Here is a 15,465-nt window from a genome sequence, read left to right on the forward strand (position 1 = left end):
ACAGATTTGATCTTTGATCACTAGACGTTTTAAAGGGATTAATGTTAGGCCAATTAATATTAGTATATCTTAAAATTTTGAAAGCAAATATCTGCCTCGCTGTTCCGATGGCCCAACAACACAGTGGCCCAAGTCCAATCTCAACCTCCTATCCACGTTCAGCCTTATCAACTGTCAGCCCCCAACCAAGGGGAGGCTGACAGTTAGGGTTATGGTTAGAGTTTGTGAGGGTTAAGGTTCAAGGTTAGGGTTAGGGTTTGTGTGAGGGTTAATATTCTATGTTAGGGTTATGGTTTTTGTTTCTGTTAGGGTTCTAAGTGAGGGTTAGGGTTTTTGTTAGGATTAGGGTTCTAAGTCAGGGTTCTGGTTCTAAGTTAGGGGTAGGTTTGGAGTGATGGTTAGGGTTCTAAGTTAGAAATCAAAGGGGAGGGTAAAGAAATAATAAGTTGGAATGAAAAGAAGGGGGAAAAGTGGAGAAGCTAAAAAAATAGAGAGAATCAAGCAAGCTTTTCCTTCTCCCTGTCTTACTTGGTCAATTTTCTGCAAGGCTGGATGAGGATTAATGAAAAATTTAAGTTCAACCTAATTTAGCCAAGTGTCTAGAAAAATAAAGAACCAAACTCAGCCCCGTTACAAACCTAAAAGTCTCTTTGATGGAAATACCACATTAGACATAAAGTGTCTATGTAAAATTTAGGAAAGGCACAATAATGTGGAGTTGATGATTAGTGAAGCACCTAAAAAAGAAAAGAAAAGACAGAAAAATGAGTGAAAAGAACCAAGTGGGGAACTCAGTGAGTAGGCATTGCTTGATATAAGATGTGTGAGTGACTGCTTGATATGAAATGTAACAGTGGTTGTTTGTTGATTAATTGATAACTTAGCATGAATTGAATCACTGATCTTGATTTGACGTTGAATGACAATAGGGTTTATGGATGTTAATGGCTGAATTGTAACATGATAATTGTGTCAAGCGGCTATTGAATTTGACTTGATGAACTGAATTGTTAAAATAAAAAAGGGGGGAAATAGTTGACAAGTGCTTGATAGTTTAGTGTTTGCTAGAGGATAAACAAATGCTAAATTTGGAGTATTTTGTTAGTTGTATTTTTTAAGTTAACTTAGCAATGTGTTTTCTATGGTAATGGGTTGACTGTAACCCAATTATGGAGGAAAAAAGCCCAATAATAGTAACAAACAGTCCAAACTAGTAACTGGTTCTTTTAATGACAAAGTAACTAATTTTACTCATTATTCCTGTCAATTTTGTATTTTAGAAAAAGAAACAAAACCACATGGGTGATATGTTGGACTGGGACAAATTTGACCATTGTATAAGTCACACAAATGGACGGACAATAATGCATTATGGAATTTTTTGGTTTTTATTTAATTAGGGATCTAAATTAATGGAAGGAGGATAGAGACTTTTTTCGTTGAAATTTTCTTTGGAGCGATCTTGAACTTTTGTTTAAGCTTGGTGTGATTTGTCTTCAGAATCTTGAAGGGAAGGGCATTGATTAAGCTTTTTCTAGAAAAGACCACGGACCCTATTGCATGCAAGTTGTGATTCTGCAGTTCTATCAATTTTAGTTTTAAGAACTTTTAGAATTTTGAAGAACTAGTCTGTATCTCAATACTTTAATTTCTTTTTTTGTTAAATTTAGTAAAACGCATGTAGATGCAATTTCAGCACTTTTAGTTTCATTTTTTGATAGTATGGCTTGCTAATTTCTTGTTGCCGGAATTCAAGATGATTGGATAATCCCTTAACTTTTTAGAATACTGCTATACCCTTTTATTGCATTTGATCAACACGATTGTTAGTTTCAAGAGTCCTTGGACATTCTTTTTCATGATTCTGCAATTGGAAAATTGGGTCTCGTGAAATTTTGTTAATTGAACCCTTTTGGTTAGAAATAACTAAATGAAGAATTTGAATCTTCATCGAAAGATCTGATGGAATAATGATAAGTGTTAAAGACACTATGTTTTTAATGTCAAATATAGTTCAAATAATAATTAATATGATTAAGAATATAGTGTTAACTAATAAAATCTTAAAAGATATTAAAAATGCCAACAACTAGATAAGATTCTAATCCTTTTTATTGTTTCAGGTTGTTTCAGACTTGAAGGGACAAACCACTAATATGATGGAAAAGGCAGTTGGGATCAGTTGAGAAATCAAAAATCAAGAAAATAAAGAATTAATAAAAAATATTTCTTCCCTCGCTTCATGAAGAAATATGCTCCATGAGCATCTCGCTTCAGCGAGCTGACCCAAAAGTAAAGACCCAGTTTTAAGTATTTAAATAGAACGAGACGAAGCCTATTGAAATTCATTCGGAAGACGAGGCATAGGAGTGCTTCTGGAGACGAGGAGAAGGAAGAAGAGAAAATCAAGAACTCACCGTATATTATTCCTGCTAAGTTTTTATGGATCTTTATTGTTTTTTTTCATCTTTTAATTCTGTTTTCTTGAAGATGTTAGGCTAGTTTTTTTTATGTAGTTAGGGCGAGACGGACCAATGGGTTCTTGAACGATGTTTTATCTTTGATGCAATTATTATTCTTGTGTTATTTATGCAATTAATTTGTTTTATATTGATAGTCTTGTTCCTGACCTGATCAATCTTGAATGAGCAGTAGATTTTTGCATGCTAATAGGGATATTGTATGCTTGAATCCGATTGGTTAATTGATGAAATTTATATATTCTAGGAATAGTCTTACGAATTTCATGACGCATAATTCTTTTTTCAGTGTTAATACTTGTTGAATAATCGTTTTAGTTACTTTTGTAAATCCAAGTCCAATTACAGATTCAATTCATTAGATTTCTTTTGCTTAAAAGTCTGATTCTTTGCTATTCAAGAAATTAACATAGAACAAAAAGAAACCAAATCAAGGACGATCTTCAAATTTCATGTACTACCTCTGTGTTTGTTAGTACAAGACTTAGCAACTTAATTTTTCTGTTTTGAGAAAATTTAATCCACTGACGTAGTCTTAGTCTGTTTTTAAAGTCATCTGATGTAAATAAAAAAAAAAATGCAATTATTATAGGGTAAAATATTTCTCTCGGATATAATTTTTTTTTACTCTAAAATAATGTCGAAATACATTAAAACTATATATAAAAAAAAAACCTAAAATGAGCTCATGAGGTTATATTTATGTCTTGTAATAAAAAAAAACACCTTTCATTACATGCACGAAAAGTTGTAACTAAAAAATAAAATTTGATTTATACAAAAAAAAATAAAAAATAAAATTTGAATTCTCAAACAATATTATAAAATATAGAATAAAGTACTTTTTGGGTCTTTAACAAATATCACGGAGCTCAATTTAATTTATTAGGAAAAAAATCGATTCGCGGTCCCTCTGAAATTCAAAATAGACTCATGTTAGTCCTTTTAAGGGACCAGCGTGGGTCTTCTTTGAATTTTAGAGTGATCACAATTTTGAATAATTGAATCTATTTTAAATTTTAGATAAATCACAAGTCGATTTTTTCTAAAAGATTAAAATGACTCTCATAATTTTTTTGAGGACCTAAAAAATACTTTATTTTATATATGTTCTTACATTCCAATAACAATATAGAGCTGTCAAATACAAGCACTAAAACTTCTAAAGAGTATATTAAAAAAAAAAAAACTTCTAAAGAGTAGAAAGGATGATAATAATTGAAAGAATTTTCAATTTTTATTTTGAAAAATTGTAAACATTGAATTTAAAATTAAGCGAAACATGTATATATATATATATATATATGTTTAAATTTTTTTTATCCTTGAGCGAGTAAATTAAAAAATATATTTTAATTTAATAAAAATTATCATAATTTTAACTTATCAAATAATTTAAAACATGTTTATGTATATTTACTTATTTTAAAAGGGTTTTACATCAGTACATGATGTATTTAGATTTTGGGAAAATAGTGTATCATTTAAAAGATGTAAAATTGTATCATTTTAAAATAGAGAAATAGATAAATAAAAAAAAAGAAAGAGTTGACAATAAAATAAAGATATGAATCCCACTTCTTAATAAAAAAATGATATAAATTATGTCATTTAAAAAGATAAATACTCTCCCATTATATTTTATCTCGACTTTACCTATTATGCTGGCTGAGCAATTTCGAGGAAAGGAGTAATTAATCGTAATTGGTGTGACGGCCGACTATTCAAGTGTTGCGCTGTGCAGTTGTCGCGTTCACAAGAAGAAAACGACGAAAGTCAAAGTCAATGAAAAAGAAGCCGCAATTAATACAGAGAAAATTGCATCATGGTTCTTTGTTCTCACCTTTTACTTGTAGCCGTCAATTCATTATTATTAAAAATATAGATATACATAGATATATAAAAATATATATAAACATAAATATATAAATTTAATAATATTCTCTATATCTAAAATGAATTAAACAATATTCACTAAATAAGTTTAAAAATATAAAATATAAATAAACAAAAATACATGCTATTATTATGTCAATTTAAATTACAACTCAGAATCCTCATAAACATACATCTCAATGACATTGAATTCATATTTTTCAAATTTATCTACATTGAAATGACATATGTCATGTTCTCTTAATTTATTATTTCACAAATTACTTTACTATTAGAAACTAAAATTTGAGATCATTGTAAAAGAGTATACTAGCAAATAAGATTACAAATTTTTTTTAAAACGAGTGCTACATTTTTTTATGACAAAATGAAATAATTCTGATTTTTTTTTAAGAAAAAAAATGTATGATACGACCAGATTACCGGTTTAATCGGGTTTGACCGAATTTTGACCGAATCAATACATGAACGGTTCAATGTTTGACCCGAACCGATTCAATGATTGATTTATCAAATTTTGAGTCAACCTGACTGAGTCGGACTGAATTTTACAATAATACCTAAATGAGAAAGTGATCCCATCAAACTAAATAAACCAAAATAAACAAAATTTTAAGAACCGCTTGCTATGTTGTATCTATCATGCTGTCTTTTCACTTTTCAGGAAGCTACAAGAGAAAGCAGAAAAATCTCAATCTTTCATTTCACCAATTTAGCAAAACACCATGTACCCTCCTCTCCTGAATTGCCACATACTGCAAAAACAATAATTTGTAGCGCTTTATTTTCCTAATCATCTTTCCTTATAGAGTTTTTAAATAGAAATTTATATGATTTTTGGTTCAAAATATAAATTTATATGGGAAAAAGGTGTATCATTTTAAATGATACACCTTATATCATTTCACTCTTATAAAGAGGTGAGACTCGCACCTTTAAAACTTTTTCATCCATTTTCTCTTCCATGATTTATCTCTTTCTCTCACTTAAAATGAAACAACTTTGTATCCTTCAAAATGATACACATTTTCCCCGATTTATATATAATACAACCAATCAATATCAGATATTTTAATAAAAGAAATATTAATATTCACTTCTCGGTTTCTATATTTCCCCTTGAACAACAACTTATAACAAAATAAATCTATTGTTTGAAAGTTTACCTTTAGCTAGGATTTTAGATTTTTACAATTTATAAATTTAGAACAGAATATAATTAAATTAAATATAAACGGTTATAAGTTTTTTTCAAATAATACTCTAAGAATATAAGAGAAGGATATTGTGACAACCAAGTTGTGTTACTACCAAGTGACTACCAATCAATCTTACCGTTAGATCGATTATATGGATCCAACGGTTATATTTATTTCCATCTTTGTATGGTCATGATTCTCCATATTTAATACTTTATATTTATTTTCACCTTTGTATGATTATAATTTCTCATATTTAATGCTTTCACTTTAAATATGGGGAATCATGATCATACAAAGATGGAAATAAATATAACCGTTGGATCAATATAATCGATCTAACAGTGAGATTGATTGATAGTCACTTGGTAGTAACACAACTTGGTTCTCACAATATTCTTCCGAAAGAATATATTAGAAATTCTCCTTACTTTTACACTTCCACTACTACTGTAAAACCTCTCTCACACAGATTGTTTGTCCAAAAGATTTGAATCTTTGAATTATTTTTGTGAGGCTTGGACCAATTGACAGAGGGATCAGCCTTGTTTGTTTGTCCCAAAGATTTGAATCTTTGAATTATTCTAGTGAAGCTTGGACCAACTGACAGAAAAATGTATCTTTTAATGTTCCTTTTACCAAAAAGAATTCATATGAAGTTTTCGATTCCAATTTGATGAAAAAGTTAAGACTTTAGCTTTTAAGGCGGCTCAGATTCAATAATTTCACATCCTTAGGGGGAAAAAAAACATGATTATGCCGTTGAAATTATGCACTCATAGGTTTTAAAAGGACAAAGGAGCAAAGTGACGAAAATAAACACTTCCATATGTAAAGACAGACCACATTGCCGCACGAGTCTCAAATCATGCATATGCAAGGTGATGATATCTCCAAAGTGACGTTTTCATTCTGATCTCACTTTCACACTTGCTTTTATGTAGCATCATCTTACTTACCACATTTTTATGTGAGTATGTATGAGTGATCTATCTCTCACTAAATCATATTATGTACTGCGTATATATAAATATACAATTCTCCAAACCATTAACTCAAAATCCTAAATCCTATTCAAGTTGGTCGTAAGCGAATCTAAGAAGTTCAGGACAATCCATGGATCATCAACACGGAAATCAACCTTCTTCCTCAACCAAAATACAAAGAAGGGTCATAGAGAAAAACCGGAGAAACCAGATGAAGAATTTATATTCCAAACTCAACTCTCTTCTCCCTAACTATCATTCTCAGGTATGTTCTCCATCTCTCTACATATGCATTGCATTGACTTTCTAAGAAAAATATAATATAAAAATTATTGAAGATCCGTATAGGTTTATGAATTTAATATTCATCACTCCCATTTTTTAGTAAAATTAAGTCAGCACAAGATAGAACTAAAAAATTGGATCTGTATAATATACATACTTCAAATCTAAATAAATTTTACGTGAGGAGATATATTAAAAAGATATAATATAAAATTGAATATCCATGACTCAACAACTTGAACTGTTATGTAAGATAGTTGCTTTACATATTTATTCAAAATGATAGATTGATTTGATTGAAAATTTTCATTTACTGCAGGAAGCATTGCCACTGCCTGATCAAATAGATGAGGCTATTAACTATATTAAGAGCCTAGAGACAAAGGTGAAGAAGATGGCGCAAGAAAAGAAAGAAATCTTAATGGGGAGGAAGAGACCTCGTTGTGGAACCTTAAATTCACCAAAACTCGAGATTCATGAAATGGGTTCCTCGCTAGAAGTTATTCTGGATTGTGAGTTTGATAAACAGTTCATTTTCAAAGAAATTATTCGAATTTTGCATGAAGAGAACATCGAAGTCATCAGTGCCAATTCTTCACTGGCTGGAAATTCTGTTCTTCATGTTGTGCACGCCAAGGTATGTATTCTTCACTCTGTTTTGCAAAGAAAATCAATTAGCCCTTTGATATTTACTGGAAGAGGATTATATCGACAAACTTTTTTTTTTATAAACTTACAAACTATACTAAGTTTCACTAGTCATACACTATTGTAGTATGACTGGTCAGACATAGTATAATTTGTAAACAAAAAATTTATAAATATAACCTTTCCCTATATACTATTAAGAAATTTATAACCGTCTTGCATTTTTTTTGTTTACTTTATGTAGATTCGGCAATCTTTCTTTCAATTCGGAGCAACCAAAGTAAGTGAGAGATTGAAAAGGCTTGTGACCGGATCAGTCAGTGATGTGGAAACAGAGACTGAATTGTGGGATTTTGAAATTGGTTCTGAGACTTGTGGGCTTCTAGATCCTATGGTAAACAACGGTTTACCAATTCTTTTGTAAACGAGGCATGTAGTTTGTAACTGATTTTGAGAGTAATGTCAATCTTTGATATGGAAGCTAGACTTATAGTTAAATGAATAAGTAATTCATATTATAACAAGTGAGAATCACACAAAATCGAGAAAATGGAAAAAAGAGAAGAATAGAGAGATTGACATGATGATTTATTCTCATTCATGCAATATAGACTATGTACTATATTCACCTCACCGCCACTCGTTACAAGTCATTCGGTTTACAAGCAAAATATAAATAGAATTAAAAAATTCTAACTGCAGTTATTTATGGACTCAAGTCCAAACTGCTAAGAAAACTATAATAAATCAGAGGCCCACAATAATACATATTTTCTACGGGCCTGGGAACGCTGCCTTTCGCCTTTCTGCTGATCCCGACAACAAGAGCCCTCATCAGCATGCGAAGTATGAATCATACCCAACATTATTATCATATAAAAACTATGCAACATATAAAATTTGTGCTTAAATCAAATTGTAAAGCTACCAAACTTGCAAATCCAGAATTATACCAAAATCAATGCATATAATATAAAAGCGTGTGTTAAAGCAAAACTCGGAGAGTTAAAAGTAAATGCAGTAGGGGTAGATATTGGGTATGTATAATTTTTATTTTACTTTATTTTATTTATATTATATATGATATAATATATATTATTAGTATAATCCCACCATTGGCCATAAGTTGTCATCAACTGCATCTTTTCGCAAGTTCCTCAAGTTTAAAAATTTTAGGTGATAATTAACTATAATTGGCGTCAGATTTTGAAAGTTCGTTGACCTAATACTTAAACTACCAGTTGTCTTTTGTCTTTAATTTGTTTAGATTCTTAACTTCGATTAGTACTAATTCAGAATCCCAATAGACTTCTAATTTCTTGTCCTTCGATTAGTACTAATAGATTCTTAAAGGTTCTATCTTTGACAAATATTTTCTACTTGTCCTAGCTTTTCTGTGATGACTCTTTGGAAAACAGAAGAAAAGGGATAGCATGTGCCATGTGGCACCATGACTGGGTAGTGACAATTAAACCAAATAATATACTGTTTGGAAACAAAGATGACAGAGAAGCACCATCGAATGGGTGAAGCATATTAATCTATTTCAAAATTGAAAAATTTGTGTGATGGGGGGAGGTAGGTATATGATGTTAATGGACACTGTCTATGCCTTTAATATCTTATAATATTTTCCTTATGCTTTTGTAATCTATATAAATTCTCCATTTTATATGTAAGAATGTGATCAGGCTTCTGAAAAAAAAAGCAGTCCATAACTGTGATTGGAATTTTAAGTCAGTCCAATATAACTATGAGTCTATGATGATTAATGCCGACCAGTAATACAGAGAAGACTAGAGGTAGAGAATTACCTGTGAAGCTTCTGCATAATTAATATAAGTTTGTGCGTGTGTCACCTTAAAGAAACATGTCTTATCAATTTATTCCCATAAACATATATTTTATCAGTTTAATTTTGAAAACTTAAAAATTCTTAATTTTTTTTTATCTTTTTATCTATTTGAGTTTAATAATATTAATTTTCAAAGGTAATTTTGTCACGTTATGAAGTAAGTTGACATGTCTAATTCAGTCAATTAAATTGAAATGATGCCGTTTTTCCAAAATCAAAAAAAAAAAAAAGAATCATTTAGAGTCATAGGATATTAGATTTATCTTTTTTTCAAGCCTATTTTATTTATTTATCTTCACACCATTTGATTACAATATTAACCAATAGTAAAGGTGGTGGGAGAAAAAAAGAGTTTCTTGAGATCGTAATTTAATAATGTGAAGAATAATAGATATGGAAAAAAATAATATAAACTTATTTTTTTTTATATATATACCAATTGTTGGGGACACTGACCAAAATATTACTTTTCACCAACTTTTTTACCTAAATGCCACACAAACAGTGTTATTTTCCAATCTGTCAGGGGAGCAAGTTCGCTAACCGCTGTAGCGAACTCGATTTGCTGACGTGTCACATTTCTAGTGGTTAACAAGTATCAAGTAAAAAAAAGATATGAAGTTCGTTACCCCGTGTAGCGAACTCTGTATCGACTAAAAATGTGACACGTCAGCAAATCGAGTTCGCTACACCGGATAGCGAACTTGTCCCCGTGACAGATTGGAAAATAATACTGTTCGCGTGACATTTAGATAAAAAAGTTGGTGAACAGTGACATTTTGGTGACTGTTCCCCATTGTTGTCCGAAGCCTAAAGGGACAAAATATAAATTATCTTTAAAACTCCTTAAAGCAATTTTCAGGGGCTGGTAAAAATAACAAGGCCTTGTTCGTTTTGGGCCTGTTTGGTTAGCAACTCAAACAGACATGCCCTTTACAGCACAAGTCCACCAAAACAATATGTTCCGGCTGCAAAAAATTGTATAATCAAACTGTGGTTTGGAAAGATGATTTTCAGAAAGAAATATAGGTCCTTTTAGTTTTTGTTTTCAAAAAAATTACTCACAAATTTTTTTTAAAAAAAATTGTAATTATTTTTTAAAGTAATTTAATTTTTTCTTAAAATAAAGTTATTTATTTTAAATTAACTTTTAAAATATAATTCTCAGATACAAATTAATTCTTGTAATATTAATTTCTTTAATAACATTTATTTTGAAAATAATTCTATCAATATCAAAACCAAATGAATTCTTAATGGTGAGAAACTCTAGAATTTCTATAAACAATATTGATGTGGGTGTCCATAACCTCCAAAAAAAAATGTATAACTTTTAAGGATTTATGAGAACAAATTCTATAACTTCTATAAGTTAATTAATACCAGAAGTATTACATTTTTTCATTCGTTCCACTTTAACTCATAATAGTTGAGACTCTATAAACAGAACTCATGTACAAAATTTGTATAAAGACAAGAATACAATTCAATAGATATATTATGGGTTCGCTTTTGGGCGAAAATCATAGTATTTTTGTAATACGACATAAGTCTCATACGACGTCGTTTTAATCATAGTATTTTTATAATTTTAATTTATTTCAGGGTTATTATAGTCTTTATAATTATAATTATTTAATTTTTCAATCTCAAAATGACGTTGTTTTGAAAATAAATATAGATAATTTCTCTGCAGTAACTACATAAATATTTTTCCCATATATTATTTCTATCTTGTCCTAATTTTATTTCTTATCTTTACTATATTTTTTCCCTTTATCTTTCAGTTTTATAACAAGAAATATGTATAGAGTCAAGTTAGTGATAAAATTATTATTATTATTATTATCGTCATCATCATCTCCCACATGGATTTTTATTTTTTTTTGTATACGAAGGAATGAAAAAACTATTACATGCCTCTAACTAACCGAGGCCAAGCAATACTCTCCCACATGGATTCTACTCATCGTTCTTGCACATATAATACAAATACCATTTTACCTTACTATAACTGTATAGAAGTCCCCCAATTGCTTTTCAAGTAGTATCTTCAAATTTACTAGAACAGTTCACACCTATAATTACTATAAGCTATAAAACATTTCAAACTAAAAATGCGACAACATTGAAGTAGGAGGTTCTAGTTTTTATCCTTTGATCTATTGCTTAGTTTCGGTAGCAATATTCCTTGCTGCTTTCAGCATCATCTCCAGGGCAGTTTCGAAACATGACTTGAATTGGTGTTCATCTATGAAGCCTTTCTCCACTCCAAATCCAACTCGTAAATATCCCATGTAACTTGTTATGGTCACCGTGATACTCTGTAAATCCGTTAAAAAAATGTTTTGCTATTTTAGTATATGGGTAATAGATTTTAGAGAACCTTATATAACAGTATAATGTTATAAACAATGTGGAACATGGATAAGAATAGCAAAATGAGGGATAAATACATTTCTATGCTGCATCAGTGTTATACCCTAAAAACTTGGAAAGGAAAACTGGCAGCTCTCTCTTGCAGGTAAGAACTTGTATACAAGTTAAGTAAATTAAAATAAAGGTTTAATGTTTTTCCGGTCATCCGGTGAGAGATAACTTATATTCAGTGAGTCCAAAATATCATTTTGAGATTGGAAAAAATATATTTTGTAATTCTAATTTATTATAGGTTATATTAATTTTTATCATTATAATTTTTTTCTCTCAACCCAAAACGTCGTCGTTTTGAATTTATTGAAGATAATGTGATAAACATTAAACTCTTAAAATATATAAACACAATAATTTATGTTATAAATTACTTCATATAAAAAGGGAAGGTTATTATCACACTAGAATAAAAATAAGAAGTTTTACTCCGAATCTAAAAAATTGATTTACTTGCATCTAAAGACTCACATATTTAATAAATCAGAATCTTTAGATAAAATATGATCAACGATCAAGATTGAGAGTGTAACTTATAGTGGCTTAAAATAATCCTAACCAAATATAAAATAAAAATTATTAATCAAGTTAATTTATATTGCTTACTTGTATTTTTTCTTGTTAAAATTTTATATGACCTTATAATATCAAAACTTCATATCTATCCCTCTCTTTTTATAAATATTCACAAACTTTGTTCGAAACTCATTTAATTAGTATTTATGAAATATAAAATAAAATTTTCACATGATCATCAAAATTTTAATGGAAAAAGACTTCTCACGTTGCATGAGAAGTATCCTCTCTCACTTCGATGTTTGGCCAATCAGTTTTCTATTTTTTATTTTTTTCTTTAAGATGGGCCTCATCCCTTTCTCTATCTGTAGGAAAACTTTAATTTCTCATTCAACATGAGAAATTGCAAGCCCAAATTTTAAATAATATGTATATAGAAAATTTATCCTACACTTACAAAACTTGAACAAAAATCTCTTCTTACGAGGATGAGATATTAATCTTTTAAAATGACACAACCTACACTGCAAAATAATTAAATTAAAAATAGTTAGAGATATACAGTATTCACTAAAAAAGTTATAAATTTTTTTTGTTTATCTAAATATTCTAGTTCAATTTTTAAAAGTATACAAATTTCATACTTTTTATTTTATATTAAAATTTTATAAAAAAAAAAAATTAAAGATGATTTTTTCACTTATAAATGGAAATCTCTCTCTCACACACACAGAGAATACATTGATACTGCGCTCCCAGATACCATTTTTCTCCCCGAAAGGACACTAGTTCTTCTCACTCGGATGAACAATAAGAATGAGATCTACACACACCTGAGATAAACCAACAGTCATAAAGTAAAAGCCTTTGATGGGATGATTGAACAATGCCACTTGTTCCAATGGCCCAACCATGTGTGAGATGCTTAAACTTGAATTGTTCAATATCTTGTATACGTATCTTGCAGCAGCCTGCAACACCAAGTAATTAATATTGTTATTAAACAACGACGAATTTTATGTACGTACTATATTGTATTTTCTTTATTATTTTTCTTTTTAAATGTCAATCAACAATGTGATTTAATCTACTCTAAAATTATTAGTTGGTAAAAATTAATTACAGAAAAGTAAAACTCAAAGCCTGTATTATATACCTCTGAGCCTTTGATTCGGTTCACCAAGGCCAAAAGCATACCAGTCCCTGGCACTGCCAATGAATTTCTCTTCCTCTTGATTTTTTTGCTGGCTTCCAACACAAATTCAAGTGGGTTCAAAGAACTGGCATCATTTAATTTGGGAATCGGAACATGCATGAAGTGGAATCGATTCCCCCAAGGAGCCTCAGAATTGGCATCAAGCATCTCCTTCACTGGTTTATAAGCTCTAAGTTTTCTTGTATTGAGCAGCACCAATGCTGTAGTCTCAGCTTTGCTTAATTTATGATTCATTGTTTCCATGTATAACTGAATCCCAAGGAAAATTATGCCAACCAATGCATCATTTATGCTCTACAATTAGAGAAAATAGGCAAAATTAATTACATAATTTTTTTTTCCAAATATAAAGAAAAAATATTTGTCATTTTAAATAATACAATTTCGTGTCATTTTAACTTAAACAACCATGTTTTGACTTTTGATGCATATTTGATAGTGTTTTACACACTCTCTCCTCCATAAATTAAGAGGAGAGAAAATGTAAAAAAACAATAATCACGTACAAAAATATGATTGTTTAACTTAAAATGTCAAAAGTTATGTCTTTTAAGATCATAAATATTTTACCCAAAAAATAAAAATAGTAAAAACGGGTTTGTAATTTTGCATTGATGAAAACACCCCAAACATACCACTTTAAGCTTATTTTTCACTTCTTTGATGCTATCGAGAGAGAGTGAGACATTTGAGATAGTAATAGGTCGAAACCCCACATCATTATGCCCTGACCTTATTGGTGTTTTATCGTCGGCAATCAAGCTAGCTTTTAATACACTCCATCCAAAATCAAATACACTCTTAAATACATTAGAGACAGTTTGAGGTGATTTCTTCAGCATGGTTTTGATATTGAATTTTGATTCCACTGAACTTCGACTTGAAGGAAAATTTATGGGAATAGAAGGATTGTCAGCTCTTTGAACACATGAAAGCAGAGTTGTCATGAGAGAGTAACCATCTCCGAGTGCATGATGAAGCTTAAATATAAAAGTACCAGCAGCACTGCTTGTTGGATACTTAAATATATGCATTTCCCAAAGTGGTTTTTCAAGTGGTAACTGTTCCATAGCTATGTCTGACATATATTCGTTAAGATTGTCGTCATATAATTTGTGTGGCATATTGGTGGTTGGAAATATGGGAATTTTGATGTGTTCCTTGAGACACACGTCTACTTCCTTCCATCGTTTCTTTCCTTTTTCGTCCACCATCTGTTCAAAGTCATTGCATGTATATATATAATTCATTAATGCGTGAGAATATCATGCTTGGAACCAATAATTCAAAAGAATCATAGCTTTTAGTTTGATTTTCATGCATGATGATATGATTATAGAACAAGCACAAAATAGAAAGATTTACTACGCTTCTATTTAGATTTTACCAAGATAGAAGAGAAACGTGTGTTGATGGGAAGGAAAATGTCCTTAAGCAGTGGCTCGGCTCTTGAGTCATCTATTGGAATCTCAGATTCCAGAACACCAAGAATGAATACACTCATCACAGAGCTGCTGAAGTAATCCGCCATAGGACTCACTGGCATTGAAACACCATTCTCAAACTCGTTCATTTTGTTTTAGTTAATTCGTATGCTAGACAAGGAAAGCATGGGCCTGTTATTCAGGTCTGCAGCTGTATGTATAAGCATTAATCACCAAAACCGGCTGGGTCGTACCGGGTCTAATACTTGGTCGATACAATGTGATAATCGAACCGGTCAGATGACCGGTTCATCAGGTTCCGGGTTGATTCAGCCGGTCCGGTCTGATTTTCACGACATTGATTGTCACTTGTCAGCAATAGCATGTCTTCTTGAACATGTTAGGCTAGTTTTCTTTATGTAGTTAGGGAGAGATGGAATCAATGGGTTCTTAAACGTTGTTCTATCTTTGATGCAATTATTATTCGTGTGTTAATTATGCAATTAATCTGCTTTATATTGATAGTCTTG

General features: G+C 30.4%; 2 protein-coding genes across 2 annotated transcripts; one reads left to right on the top strand and one right to left on the bottom strand.

Annotated features, from left to right (window-relative positions):
- Positions 1-6,629: 6,629 nt before the first annotated feature.
- Positions 6,630-7,944, top strand: LOC133297109 (transcription factor bHLH162-like). The gene is made up of 3 exons (XM_061496175.1): positions 6,630-6,826; positions 7,166-7,483; positions 7,739-7,944. The coding sequence occupies exons 1-3, from the start codon at positions 6,692-6,694 to the stop codon at positions 7,916-7,918; spliced, it is 633 nt and encodes a 210-aa protein (XP_061352159.1). The 5' UTR covers positions 6,630-6,691; the 3' UTR covers positions 7,919-7,944.
- A 3,567-nt stretch (positions 7,945-11,511) lies between these two features.
- On the bottom strand, positions 11,512-15,084 carry LOC133297101 (wax ester synthase/diacylglycerol acyltransferase 4-like). The gene is made up of 5 exons (XM_061496165.1): positions 14,899-15,084; positions 14,147-14,725; positions 13,452-13,805; positions 13,129-13,266; positions 11,512-11,673 (listed from the first exon to the last, which is right to left on the bottom strand). Exons 1-5 carry the CDS (start codon positions 15,082-15,084, stop codon positions 11,512-11,514), a joined length of 1,419 nt encoding a protein of 472 aa, XP_061352149.1.
- Positions 15,085-15,465: the final 381 nt, after the last annotated feature.

This window comes from Gastrolobium bilobum, unplaced genomic scaffold (genome assembly GCF_033153095.1).
Source record: "Gastrolobium bilobum isolate Gb01-03AN ecotype WA unplaced genomic scaffold, APGP_CSIRO_Gbil_v1 utg44712, whole genome shotgun sequence".
Taxonomy (NCBI): domain Eukaryota; kingdom Viridiplantae; phylum Streptophyta; class Magnoliopsida; order Fabales; family Fabaceae; genus Gastrolobium; species Gastrolobium bilobum.